The sequence below is a fragment of the Trachurus trachurus genome (assembly GCF_905171665.1).
Source record: "Trachurus trachurus genome assembly, chromosome: 19".
NCBI lineage: Eukaryota > Metazoa > Chordata > Actinopteri > Carangiformes > Carangidae > Trachurus > Trachurus trachurus.
This window is the reverse complement of record NC_139913.1, coordinates 19906073-19920567: the sequence shown is the minus strand read 5'-3', so window position 1 is coordinate 19920567 and position 14495 is coordinate 19906073. Positions and strand designations below refer to the sequence as shown.

Sequence of the window (14495 nt, the reverse complement as noted above, 5' to 3'; positions counted from 1 at the left end):
GGGGATGATATATCTGACCATTATGTTAAGGGATTTTTAAATTTCCCCCGATTACTCAGCGGTAACTACTGGCATTACAAGATACTGCAGTGTTTGAGGTGTTAAAACTTTATTGTGCAGAAGTTTTTCAGAACCCTGCTGATTTTTTTATTCCGGCTATAAAATCAAAACCTGATTTTGACGCTGGACATCAGTCAAATACAATTAACCACCCAGTAGGACAGTAAAGAAGCAGAGATCGCCAAGTCAGCAGCTATAATTTTTCTCTGGTCTGCGTTTTAGACGGGGGCACTTCTGAACGCTCTGGTCCAGCTCTGTCACATCTCCACGCCGCTGGCTGAGAGGACCTGGGTTCAGCTCTTCCCTCGCCTCTGGAAGATCCTGTCTGACAGGCAGCAGCATGTGAGTATAACTTAGTAGCTTCTGTTTAGTTGCAACCAGAGCAGATAAGTGGAAACTTGAGATATCTAGACAGCATGTTTTAGTATGCTTCCTGTGTCAACAAGCAAGGTTGATTGGTTGACAAACAAAAAAGGCCAAATAGAAATCATAAACACAGACATGTTTTGTTTTTTTTCTAAGTAATTTTGACCCGAAACGTGCTTATTTGAAAACAATCCTTTATGCACACACCTAGTTCTTGTATATCCTTTTATATATTTTAACAACGACATTAACAAGCCGACAGGAACCGTGAGCTCGGCTCACCCCTTTCTGTCTCAAAGTGTGTACTTCCACTTAATGAGGACAGATTCGTTCTTGCTAAATACGGAAACGAGAAAGCTGAGGGAGGAAAGCTGTAATGAGTTTAACGAATGAGATGCGCGTAGAGTATTTTGAGACTCATTGAAAAGGCCTTGATTTCAAGTGATTGACCCTCTTAAACAGCTGAAAGATGCAGCGAGGAGAAAAGATGGTTTCAGAATAATATTTTCCCCCCAGTGACAGACATTAAGTGACAGATAGGGCACGTGTTTATTCTGATGTGTGCCTCAGCTCTGCATTTCACGCCACCATTACACCATATCAGTTTACGGTAAAAATAGACTGATTACTCACGCTCGGCGATTATATGTCTGGGCTTATTATTTCATTGGAATGATAGAAAAGCATATTTTTCATAGGGAGGAATTTGACATATTGGCCTTCTCCACCACCAGCCTAATTAAAGTGACCGTCAAAGCATTAATTATTCCAGCCTGTCAACAGTCAGTGAAAATTATATCCATTACCAATACATCATTTATTTCTGAGTGTGTGTCAGTCATGATTATTGGTGCACTAACCCCCTGGTCACGCTCAAAGTCTATTCTATCGAAATGTAGGCGTTGTGAGAGGTTTGTGATTATACTGTGTAGCTCTGTGCAGTTCAGTTCAACAAGAAAATCATGTTTTTTCCTCTGTGTTTTTTTTTCTTTCATTGCCTCAAGTAGAAGTGTGAAATAGGTGAATAGATTGATAGTAAAACAGGGAGCCATCCGAATAGAACTCAGCAAAGTGGGAAACACACGTAAAGTCACTGTGACACTACTAATATTTGTATTGTATTATTTACATCTACTGTAAATATTTATATACAAACTACATGTTGCTTACCCGTACAGGAAACTAATGCATCAGTAGTGACTTGTTGAACATGTTTGTTTTCATTTCAGTATACAGGAAGGTTGCATAAAATTTGTCAGCGTTTCCAGTCTTCTTACCTATTTTCTCTTGCATTTAAAAAAAACAACTTTTTAACAACTCTCTATTACTGGAAAATAGCATCACGTTGCATGGTGTACATGCAACAGAATACTTTTATCAATATGCTGTGTCAGTGTATTGCTGCTCAAGTGAAACTGTGTAGTTGATTAACTCCCCCTCTCTCTCTCTCGCCTCTTCAGGCTTTGTCAGGAGAAATGAGTCCATTCTTGTGCAGTGGCAGCCACCAGGCCCAGCGGGACTGCCAGCCCAGCGCTCTGAACTGCTTTGTGGAGGCCATGTCTCAGTGTGTGCCCCCTATTCCCATCCGCCCCTGTGTGCTGAAGTACTTGGGCAAGACACACAACCTCTGGCTGCGCTCCACTCTAATGCTGGAGCAGCAGGCCTTTGAAAAGGGCCTCAGCCTGCACAGCAAACCCAAGCAGAGCACAGAGTTCTATGAGCAGGAGAGCATCACACCACCTCAGCAGGTAATGCACCCGTAACCTTTTAAAGTATCCACTGATTTGATAGATTATATTCTTCATGTAGTTTGCACTATTATTTACTGTCTATTGATCATTCTCATGCTATACAATAAATCTGATAAGTCATATAATGTTTGTCTTGAGCTTCATCCCATCTGCCATAGCTGAACTAAATAAGACAATGAAAAGAACATAACCATGGGGAATGTACATGTAAATGTGGGGTGCGGGGTCTTATGTCTTATGTTCTTATGTCTCTATGTATTTGTGGTGTATGAAATGTGGGAATGTATGTAAATGAATGTAATTTACACTTCCCGAGGCCAATAGTGAAAACAATTTTCCTTGAAAAGGACAAATAAATTCATCTAATTCATCTACTGTAATCTAATTGATGGGTTAACCTCTTAAATGCGACATATTATTTTTCAGAGGTGTTTGTAGGTGAAACTACATTGGAATAAATGTAATTATTAAAGCTATATTCATTTCTGAGATTAAGTATTTTACTGAAGTCCAATATCAACCTAATAATTTAACTCACTGCCTCGATCATTTTGTACATACATGAATTACTCGGCAGTGGTTAACATTAAGGTTAATAGAGTTTATTATATTGCAGAAGTGTGGATGTTCTTTTTATTCATCATTTTCTCCCGCTGTGGAAGGTCTGGAGATATAATTTAGCTTGTGTCTGTTATAGCTTCATGTTTAAATCTTCCTCTTATCCTGAACTAGGTTCATTAACAAAGCTGCCCAATCAATTCACAGTTTCCTCTCTGCAGATTTTCCAATTTGCTCTGCTGCCATCCACATTTTTGTTCTATTTTACTACAGGAGATTTTGGACTCCCTCGCGGAGCTTTACTCTCTGCTCCAGGAGGAGGACATGTGGGCAGGTCTGTGGCAGAAGAGGTGCAAGATTCCTGAGACGGCCACTGCCATCGCCTACGAACAGCACGGCTTCTTTGAACAGGTTAGAGAAAGTTTCGACAAACCGACAAAACTACTTAACATACACTTTGGCTCCTGCAAGCCAAGTACACACCACCATGATTATTTAGGAGGCTGTAGTTTGGGTTGATTTTAAATTGCGTTTCATGTGTTTCTGATATTCAGTATTTACACCAAGTTGCATCATGAAGGCATGTTGCACTGAAAATCAGTTTATTTTTCTCGAAAACTGCTAAAACTTTTACTCTGTTTACTCAGGCCCAGGAAAGCTACGAGAAAGCGATGGAGAAGGCTAGAAAAGAGCATGAGAGGAGTAACGTCTCCCCTGCCATCTTCCCTGAGTACCAGCTCTGGGAGGACCACTGGATACGGTAAGACTTCTGGAACAGAAAAGATGCTGTTATCCCTGAGGGCTCTCTGTCTTACACATCAAGTGAAAACCACCAGAGAACAAAACCACAGTGGATTTTAACTTTAATACCTTTATATAGACTGGGCAATATTGAACATTTATTCATTCTGTTCACCACAGAATGATTTATACAGCAGGGCAATCTAGTAACCAAATTATTTGAAGAATATAATAAACAAACAGAATTGCCTTACATCTATATTTTTCCACTATAAACAAGTCCTTGTCACCTTTTTTCTTTGCAGCCTGTAACACAATTTTGTTTATATACGGATGTGTCACAGGCGATGTTACTGGGATAATATGTCTCTGTCAGCAGGGAAATCTGCATCAAATCCATTCCTTTTGTGATCAGTCTAAATTAAGTGGCTTCTTACCAACTTGCCACAGTCTAGGATGCAAATCTTTCATAAAATTAAAATGAGACACACAAACACTATGGGTGAGGCTGGGAAACCTCATGGGGTCCATGCAAATGTGGAAAACCCAGAAGGCTTTTTTTTCCTTCTTCTTTCTCTAAAGTCAGAATGATAAACAGTGAATTTTTAGTCAGCCTCCCACAGTGGTGGCTTCAAGTGACACTGAATTGGACAAATACGAAAGGATATATTTTATCACAAATATTTAACTGCTTTATCTCCGTTGCCTACATTTTTCATCCCACTTTGTGTCTTCACATCCAGCTGTTCTAAGGAGTTGAACCAGTGGGAACCATTGACAGAGTACGGCCAATCCAAAGGTCACTCGAACCCTTATCTGGTGCTGGAGTGTGCTTGGAGGGTTTCCAACTGGGCTGCCATGAAGGAGGCTCTGGTACAGGTGAGGAGTGCATGGTCGCATCGTGTGAACGTGTGCGTGTATAGATTTCAGCTCACATGAACAAACACCCTCTTATACATGGTTGCGCTCTCACTGTCTCCCAAAAGGTGACCACAGGTTCTCACTAACACAATCACAGACACACTGGAGCCTGTAGGTTTGTACCCTGTGAACTAGAGACTCTGTCGTCCTCTTTTTTTCCCATGTTATTCCCAGTTTCCGGTACAGTGCTGTATATTAAGCCCAGGCCTCATGTCAGCGTGAAATATAGAAACTTGATATTGAAACCGTCCAGTCCCCACACACACACACAAAACACAAAACACACACAGCCCCACACCCCTGGGGAGAATGAGAGCTGGCCGTAAAGCTGTGGAAATGCAGTTCAGCTGTTTGGTCCGTTAATTTATTGGCCTCGTGTTTCCTAAAACAAAGTGTGGACGGGTGGCGAGCGCGTGATAGTACCGGACATATAACAAATACTCCTGCTTTGCTCTTTCAAGGAGACTTGGAACCAATCCATTGAGCCGCTCTGTCCTAAGGTGACACCTAATTAAATTGTCTGGATGGCAGCACCAACTCCGCTATATCCCCTCCTCCTTGTTTCATTCCTTCCTTCCTCTGTGTACCCATTTCTCTTTCCTTTGTCTCTCACTCCCCCCCCACCTTCTTCTCTCCACGTGGTCGTCTCTTTGTTAATTCCACCCTCTCCACTCTCACTTCCACCTCCATCTCTTCATCCCTCGCTCCGTAGCTCCGGCCCTAGCAGCTAATATTTACGACAGCTGCGTGTGTGAATAATTACCCTGGCATCTGCTGCAGGGTGATTTGTTTTATGGCGGAGGAGAGGAGCAAGGCTTTCAGTTACCTGCCTGCCCAAAGCTCACCAGCTCAGAGCCAAAGTCCAAATATCCCTGCTTTCAATTACAGCTGGCTCTTGATAAGGGCGGCCCTGTCTCCAGGATATTCATCAAGCGTCACCCCTGATAAGTGCGCTTTGACCGATCACTGTAATTTTCTCCAACATCGGAAGAGCTTACACAAATACACAACTGCGCTTTTCTCACTCTCTTGCTCTTTTCACTCGTCCTCCTGTTGGTTTTAATTCCGTCTACCTCTCGTTCACTTATAATCACCCCACAGCGGACCACACGTTTGACGTCGCAGCCTCCCCGGGGCTGTTGTTTGTTTGGTGTTAATGCACTCAGCGTTTTAATCGATAGCAGAGCCTTTTTCCCTCTTCCCTCCGTCTGTGTCAGGCTCATCAGGTTGAATAGGCATTAGTACAAAACTCCTGCTGAAACCATTGAGAAAATGAATCTGCATTGTTTATACAAGTGCTAAATTATGCAAACAAAGTGTCATAAGCCCTCACATCGCTGTGAAGTGCGCACAGAAAAGCAGCATGTGACATACATTAACTGAGGGCATAGATCCTGTATGTGCTCACAATCTCCAGTCTTTGTTATTTGGCTGCGACAAACAGCTTTTGTCAGTTAGTCAGTCAGCTATTCACACACTCTACAGTCAGACAATAACATTGTTTTGTCAACAAGGACACTGCAGAGAACCTCAGAAATAAAAACAGTCTCTATTATTACCTTCAGTGAGATTCGTCGAAGTGATTGGCATCCTTCTCACCTGTGATGCTATTGGTATGGAGTTTACAAGAAAACTGTAGGATTACTTGGCAACATCAAGTGAAGCACACGTTTAATTTTAGTTTTGGCAGATGGTATAATATTAAAGACTGATGGTGAAAAAAGTAAAGAGACATGGATCATCTTGTATGAGACAGTTGTACACAACCATTAAGACTACTGCCAGTGTAAGACTGAGCTTTGTACTATAACTCATCTTCTCTTACTGTAGTTATATATCAAGGTTTATAAATTATGTTGATAGCGCAACATAAAAAAAAGAAAAGATTACTCATTGTCTGTCTGTTATTCTCTGAGGAAAAACATTTGCTGCTATAGATTTGTGTGTAGATACGGAAAGTAACTTCTTCTTGAATTCCTAGGTGGAGCTGAGCTGCCCCAAGGAGATGGCTTGGAAGGTGAACATGCACCGCGGCTACCTGGCCATTTGCCACCCAGAGGAGCAGCAGCTGACTTTCATAGAGCGGCTGGTGGAGATGGCCTCCAGCCTGGCCATCCGGGAGTGGAGGAGGCTGCCGCACATCGTTTCTCATGTGCACACGCCGCTGCTTCAGGTCAGTATATCGGAAGCATAAAGTAGTTTTTCCATTCAGAGTGGCGTGGCAGTCACTAACACAGGAAGAGAGCAGTGACGGTAAGTCATTTATATTGTGATAAGCACTTGAAGAGATGCATGTCGAGAGATCATCCGTAGCCCTGAGACGTTGCGTTGTTGAGTAACACTGATAACGGCCTCTATCTCCGTCTCTCACTCCATTTTGTAAAATTGAGATAGATGATTAAAAAAAAATCAAAAACCTTTAAGCCTCTTTGATGCCACCATGGGAGATTACAATAGACGGGGGCAAAGATGAAAAAGGAGAATGAGAAAATAAGGGATAAGGCGATGAAAATTGAAAAAAGGTGGAAAGAGAGCAGAAAGGGGGGACATGGGGAGAAAGGGAGAGGGAAGAAGAGGAGGGAAGAAAGGGAGTTAGTTTAGAATGGCTGTAATTACTTCCCTGCCATCAGATACCATTTGATTAAATACCTGCAGCAGAATTACATTTACATGATGAATGGGACGGTCTGAATGAAGGTTAGAAATGGGCCATCAGCTGATATTAACAGATAATTGTGAAAAATATTGTATTGCCTAATTTATTTTGTTTTGGGAGATTTGATTTTGGAGGGGGGGGGGTAAGTCTTCAGTACAGCTATGATTCACTACATTTATCTTTTCAAAATGGGTATTTGAATTGGGTGACTACACTCTTTGTTATTGTGTGTGTGTATTTGGGTATGCGCACGTTCGCATATGTGCAGTCCAATTATTTACCCTAGCCGAGAGAAAACAAGCTATTTATTCCTCTACCCAGCCAAGCGGCTTGTTGTAAATCTCCATCCCCAACTCTATATCTCACATTCACGACTCCATGAGCCTTGGAGAATGAGAAGCCTGGGCTCCACAAATACAGTAAGGTTCAAATACCATTTGAATCAAGTTATCATCAAATCTCAGCTGTCAGCACTAACTGACGATCAATGGATTATCACCCACCGTATTGATTATGAGAGTTGGCATTAATATTGACTGATGAGTAGTTATAATGGAATGATTGATCATATGTTCACAAAGCAGCTTTGGGCCAATCAATGAGGCTTCTTTTCATGGAATGAGATAGAAAGCCCTCGCTTATCATTTTCCCATCTCCTTGTCTTTTCTGTGCTATATTCGAGTTATTGAAGCGCTGTAGGAAATGATTATGATTTTCTCTGCAAAATTATTTTGGTGGTGTAAAAATATATTCTTGGACTGCATTTCTGATACCAAAGAAAATGTTTTTGTTCACATGTGCTTTGGGCAGTCCCAAGTCTACTAATTGATTAGAAAGGGGAGATACAAATTACCTTGGGTCATTAATAAACAATAAGTGTGCTAATTTGCAGCAAGATGCTGAGAGAAAGCATTGCTTTTTTTTCGCAGCTGTGTTTTAGATCCTGAGCTCAGCTGCCCTCAGAGGTTTTCGGTTGCTTTGATCCATCTCATTTTGGAGGCTTTCAGTCCATGGGATTGTTAAGAATGAGTCTTAAGCTGGTGACCTAGAGGAGGGCAAACCCTAACATTGTCTTCTTTCTTCTTATCTGTCAATACCCACGCAGTATTTTCTTATAATTTAACTCCATCTTCTACTTGACTTCTATGTTTTTTGACTGTCCATGTGTTGAGTTTCAGTTTTTCTTTTATTTTGCAGCAACTTCATGAACCCTCTTTCTGTCTTTCTGTCACCTTTTTTTCTGGTTTCTTTCATCTATATCACCACATCTCCCACACCATCTATCCACTTAAACCCTGATCTCCGAACAGCCCATATCCCACATATCCACCTTGCTTTCTAACCATGGTATCACCTTATCTTACTATTTCTTATCATGCTCCTTTACCCTTCTTTTGCCTCAGATTCATTCAGATATTTTTAGGCATATTCTGCGGTGTTGTGCTGGACATCAAACACCAAAGAAAAAAATATATATTGGGAGTAAGATGAGGCAGAAATACAAAAGACCTGTGTTTCATTCTAAAGCATTCAAAGAACATGAAAGAAAAGGAGATTTCATAAACTACAAATAAGTGACCCGTTGCGGATGGACAGCAGATGGACACAATGCTGTCTAATGCCGTGCAAAGCAAGCAGGAAATTTGGCTTGGAGCGTACATTTGTTTAGATGTGTGGACAAAATATTAACAAGATTAAGCGCAGCTGGTCCACTGTCTGGACCAAAGCTTTGAAGGAGACTGTGGAGCAGGCCTGGGAACACAGAATTTTACTTGTAAACAAAAAAGGTAGCCATTGCAATCACGGAAAAGCATTTACCAGTTGCCGTGGCTCCAGATTTGCCATCTGGCATGCGCCGTTAAAAGTTAAGAGTCAAAGGAGTGAAGTGTGGTCAAGTGATGTCGTATGAGGGCTCAGGTTTAACCCTATGATTTCTCTCCAGGCGGCACAGCAGATAATTGAGCTCCAAGAGGCGGCCCAGATTAATGCAGGGCTTCAGCCAGCTAACCTGGGCCGCAACACCAGCCTGCACGACATGAAGACTGTGGTGAAAACCTGGAGGAACCGACTGCCCATTGTTTCAGATGACCTGTCCCACTGGAGCAGCATCTTCATGTGGCGGCAGCACCACTACCAAGGTAGGACACACATGTTTTTTTTGTGTTTTTTAGAAATCATGCAGACCTCTCTTTTTGCTGCTTATGTTTAACAGAAAGGGGTCTTCTTTAAAAGGTAACAAAGTGCAGAAGCACCTCAGGGTTTCTGTGCATCTCCAAATGTCAGCTTGTTAAAGCACTCTGTCTTACTGCAGGACGTAACACACACATACTGTATTTACCTTACTCAGTGCCCCAGCTCTCTCCCGCAGTGACTTTGAAACCATTCAGAGAGGCAGCCACTGCAAAATGTGATGTCTCAAGCAACTTGAACTCCAACTTGCTCTGTGAGGAGCTGAAATAATAGCACTGGTTCTGCAGCACCATGCCAATGAAATCCACTTCATTTATACGTGACAGCCTTCAAACTCATGTTAAAGTGAAATGAAATATTCCTGATGAAATTCATCGCCATGGCCCATTTACTGTTCATGTTCAATACATTCGGTGTCCCCAGTGCCCTCTGTGTTGTGACAGCAGCGTTTTCAGAGAGCTAGAATATTCCCAGGGTTCATGTTGCTCTAAGTTCATTTCTTCTTGCTTATTTTTTTTTAACCATGACAATGCCATGTTTGTGATTGTATTGTTCCTCTCCACAGCCATCGTGACAGCGTACGAGACAAACACACAGCACGATCCAAACAACAACAATGCCATGTTAGGAGTTCATGCATCGGCTTCTGCTATCATTCAGTACGGCAAGATAGGACGCAAACAGGTAATGGTTCACTTTGTCTTTCTCAGTAGGGATGCCCAGATTGATCACCCACTGATCATCATCAGCCAGTTTTTCATTAAAAACATGTGATTGGTCATTGGAATTTCTATTTATAGTCAACCATCACCACCTGCCATGTGGAGCTTTTACAAAGTATTTGAGACTGATATAAGTCACACCACCTTAAACGCCAGTAATTATTGGTAGAGAGAGACCATGGATCAGTCAATCTCACTCATGATTTGTATCAACAGTCTAAGATCTCTAAAAAATGTTGAATGTATTTGCAAAATGACATCACACTGTTGTCTCCGTAGGGTCTGGTCAATGTGGCTCTGGACATCCTGAGTCGAATCCACACCATCCCCACTGTGCCCATTGTTGACTGCTTCCAGAAGATCAGACAGCAGGTCAAATGTTATCTGCAGCTGGCTGGCGTCATGGGCAAGAATGAATGCATGCAGGTAAGATGGGATGTGACCATCTCTCAGTTACTGTGCATCAAATATAGATATGCAACCATAAACTTACATGACTTATTCTGCTCCCATTCCTTTGATGTTTTACTGAAGAAAACTTCAGATATTGTAACTTAATAGTGTTGAAGTCTTTCAATGTGGTATTATCCTAGAGAAATACTTGCACTAGATTGATGTATTCAGTATATTTATTCCAGGATTATTTATGAAGACTCTCCCCACAATGTGTAATATATTACACACATAAATTTAGTCTTTTTGTCCTGTTAAAAATCTTTCAAATAATATCAATCAAATACACACATTTTTATATTTTCACCATTTTCATTTCAGCTTATTCAAGCAACTCTAGAAATATTTTATTGGCAAAGTCACTCTGCAGAAAGAGCAAAAATCATTTTTGCTTGTACAATCCAATTATGTGTGATCAAAACATGATAAATATATCGTACCCATGCAACATCTGCACCATAATTTAGCACAGCTGCAGGAGATTTGGACCGTGGTAATGAATGCTCCAAATTTGAAACGAGCCCATCTCTACTGAAGAACACATTTGATGCATGTAGTCTCATTTAAGCACTTGGGTGGATTTCTGCTGGCAGTAGCTGGAAGCATAGTTAGCGATACTTTGAGTGGGAAAAGTAGTAAGAGCAAGAAGTGTTAAGGGTGGCTCTAGGTGACAAGTTATAGCAGGGAGACTTATAAGAGAGTGTAACTCAGGAGCTTGCTCTTAAGCCCATGGAGTACTCTGATTAATAGAAGCAGTCCAGCACACCACAAGTCATTAAAAGTGCCAGTAGACACTCCTCTCTCTCTCTCTCATTCTCGCTTCTATCTCATATCCTCTGGTGCTCTCCGTCTCTCTCTCCTGCTACACATCGTTTGTCACAGCGGTACATAGGGGACACCTAATCAGAGGCTCGCCATAATGGAAGTTTAGTTCCCTTAACACCTCTTTTCTTACTTCTTAATGAACACCTTGCAGTTTGTTTGTTTTTCACCTGTAATTATGGCTCCTTCTTAAACAAAATGCCGGGGTTCCGTTCCACTCAAATGCAAATCTCCTTTACTGCGGTTTTGTTTGAAGTGTAATCTCTATATGTCTCTATCTGTCAGGGTTTGGAGGTGATAGAGTCGACCAACCTGAAGTACTTCACCAAGGAGATGACGGCGGAGTTCTACGCTCTGAAGGGCATGTTCCTGGCTCAAATCAACAAGTACGTCCACTAGAGCTCCAGCTGGTCTGTCTTCAGCCGCTTTTACAGCGGCTGCTCAGGGTGGGAATGTTGTGCTATTATTCCCCCTCGCTGTTCAGTATAAAACGGTACAAACACAGAAGTGGGGGGGCATTTGTTCCGCCTCTATGTTGGCAGCGGAGGTAGTCGCGGAGCCGGACCAACGTCTGTGTGAAAGAGAGCTTTCACGGCTGGACAGGACGCCCAGCTCCGTAGTGCTCCCCGTCACACCTGCATTCCAGACGCGGGGCAGCGTTACGCCGGCTTGTTTGGTTCAGTCTAAACAAAGGCACCGTAACAAAGGCTGCTTTTTAACAGCAGTACAGTCAGATCTCTGTGTAACAGAGGTTTCTGACTACTGCTCCACCTTAACACAGGCCCTGTCACTGTATGGCCAACTTTAGATTAGCTTCTCTCACCTTTTATGTTTCTGACAATGTAAAGCAATTCCCTCTGTCAATGTCTTCCCTTTGTTCGTTATCGCATTGTCCTAAAACTGTGTCAGTGGTTTTTTTTCTCCTGCGAGGACAAGGCATTCGTATTTAATAAGCTCCTCTCGCTGACGCATCTCTGAGATTATGTTACTAGGTAACCCCCATGACGTGGCTTCGATGTTGATGCACATCTGTGTCATCAGCTTGTGACAGTCTCAGTAATGTGTTTTTGGCTACAGGAGTTGCCTGTGGAGCATTAGACTGCTCCCTCCATGCTGTTGGGCTGTGCACACCCCACAGCAGCGCTCTTTTTAACAGCCCCTCCCCTTCAGCAACCCCCCTTTTCACCCATCATCTTTGACGTGACATGGCATCCTGAGGGGTGAAAGACAAATTGAGGAAGGCTTAATAAATGTATATGCAGCTCAATAATTAACTCGAGGCAATTTGCAGGAATCTATGGGATCAGCAGAACTTGCCTCCACCTCAGCAGGGTTTATTGCAATCATTAAGTTTCCCCTACACTGGGGGAGAATTAACAGCAGAGTGGGGGTTAGGGGTTGAGAAGGAGTCGTTGTGTGCAATGTGTGCTTGTGCAATGCGTGAGTGTGTGCATGTGCATCCACATGCACACAGGATTTTGGGATCATTCAATTAAACGGGTGTCAGAGATTTGACAGTCTGTTGGGTGCCTGCGCTCCTGTTGAGCCGGGTAGTAGAAACTGTTAATGTTCTTTAACACTGGCAAAGTGACTGTGGCAACCCCATTAAGTATTACTGGAGGGTCTTCGGCTCTGACTCCCATAGCAATCAAGCTCCCATTTCTTAATCACATGCCAAAATGCCTTTTATAATAACACATTTTAATTGATTGGCTTGGGAGACCATTTCACTATAAGTAAGTAAGTGGGAGAGTAGTTCTGGAAGCGCTCCTAAAAATGGAGGTCCATTTACCAACTGTAGCTCAGGAAGCCTTTTCCATTGACAGGCCTGTCTCCTTGTTTTGACTGCGAGGCAGTGTGTCTCGAGGTGCCTCTTGCATCTTATTTATTAATCAAAGGCTGAAAGGTGTGTGAAGATTATTCAGAGTGGGTGCCAGCGAGCGGTTAGAAACTGCTTGGCGTGGTGAAAACAGCTGATGAGTCAGAATATATTTCCCTGTCAGCATAACTGGTGCAGTCAAAACTTGGGTCTCATGCCAGATTTCACCTGCCTGTTCCCTTACCTGCTACTTAACGGTGTCCAAATTGAATACTTTTAAGTGTGACTGCTAGATTGCACTAGCAGGATAAAAAAAATCCCAAGGATCCTCAGGTTTTATCAGGCTGCAGATTTCTCTAAGCGGTTGCAATGCTCTTCACGGTCAATGTATTTGTATACAGATGATGCGCTGAGATTTTTTACCTTGCTGAGGCTCTGTCATTTCTGATTAAATACGAAGACGTTAAGCTCGTATGTCACCCGGTATTAAATGGATTGATCTTCACAGTATGATAGAGTTGGGTTCAACTCATATTACAGTCTTGCAAAACAGCTGAACCCTCTGTGACATTAATTCATGCTGGGTTAAATGCTTACTCTGTAATGCCAAGTGGAAAGGCCTTGAAGATTACAGCAAATAAAATATGGCGCTTATTGATGTGCAGTACATAATATAGAATATGATCATCATAATCTGTTTCCTACACTTCATCCCTCTCTTTTTATTTTGCCCCTCCAACCCCCCTCTCCAGTCTTGACACAAATATTACATCCAGCTCTTCAATTCATTCTGCCCTCCCCCCGTCTGTTAAGCGTCCCTCTTTATTTTGTGTCTCTCTTCTATCCTCTGGCCTCCCTTTCACTCAATCCATTTCCCTCTCCTCCCCCTCCAGCTGCCTCCCTTCACTCACGCGCCCTCGCCACTTTAACCCGTCTACACCTCCTTCTTTGTTCCAGGTCAGAGGAGGCCAACAAGGCCTTTTCAGCAGCTGTACAGATGCACGATGTCTTGGTGAAGGCCTGGGCCATGTGGGGCGACTATCTGGAGAACATCTTTGTCAAGGACCGCCAGCTCCACTTGGGGGTCTCTGCCATCACCTGCTACCTCCACGCCTGCCGCCACCAGAACGAAAGCAAGTCCCGCAAATACCTAGCGAAGGTGAGAAGGGATCTGAGGAGGAGGCTTGTTGTGGGGATCGTATGTGTTGTGGGCAAAATTTAGTGACTGCTTGTAAATGTAGAATCAACATACATCACTGTTGTTTATCTATTGTCTTCATTGGACCCTTAACCCACCCCCCACCCCCACCCCCCCACCCCCAGGGCATATGAAAATAGCATGTCAGCAACTGTTTCTGCACCTAATCAGTTTTTTATATATAAAAATAAAGCCTCGGTTGGGCTTTTTTTCCCCAGCTTGGGTCACAGTTAATTCC

The 14495-nt window shown here is 42.7% G+C and overlaps 1 protein-coding gene across 1 annotated transcript in view; it reads left to right on the top strand.

Annotated features, from left to right (window-relative positions):
- Positions 1–14495, top strand: part of trrap (transformation/transcription domain-associated protein) — a 79129-nt gene that overhangs the window by 43550 nt on the left and 21084 nt on the right. The window contains exons 52-62 of the mRNA XM_083994215.1: positions 283–402; positions 1887–2174; positions 3009–3146; positions 3383–3495; positions 4220–4355; positions 6379–6570; positions 8996–9191; positions 9809–9927; positions 10245–10391; positions 11526–11626; positions 14017–14218. Of these exons, the coding sequence (XP_083850341.1) occupies positions 283–402; positions 1887–2174; positions 3009–3146; positions 3383–3495; positions 4220–4355; positions 6379–6570; positions 8996–9191; positions 9809–9927; positions 10245–10391; positions 11526–11626; positions 14017–14218 (1752 nt within the window). The remainder of the gene's footprint in view (positions 1–282; positions 403–1886; positions 2175–3008; positions 3147–3382; positions 3496–4219; positions 4356–6378; positions 6571–8995; positions 9192–9808; positions 9928–10244; positions 10392–11525; positions 11627–14016; positions 14219–14495) is intronic.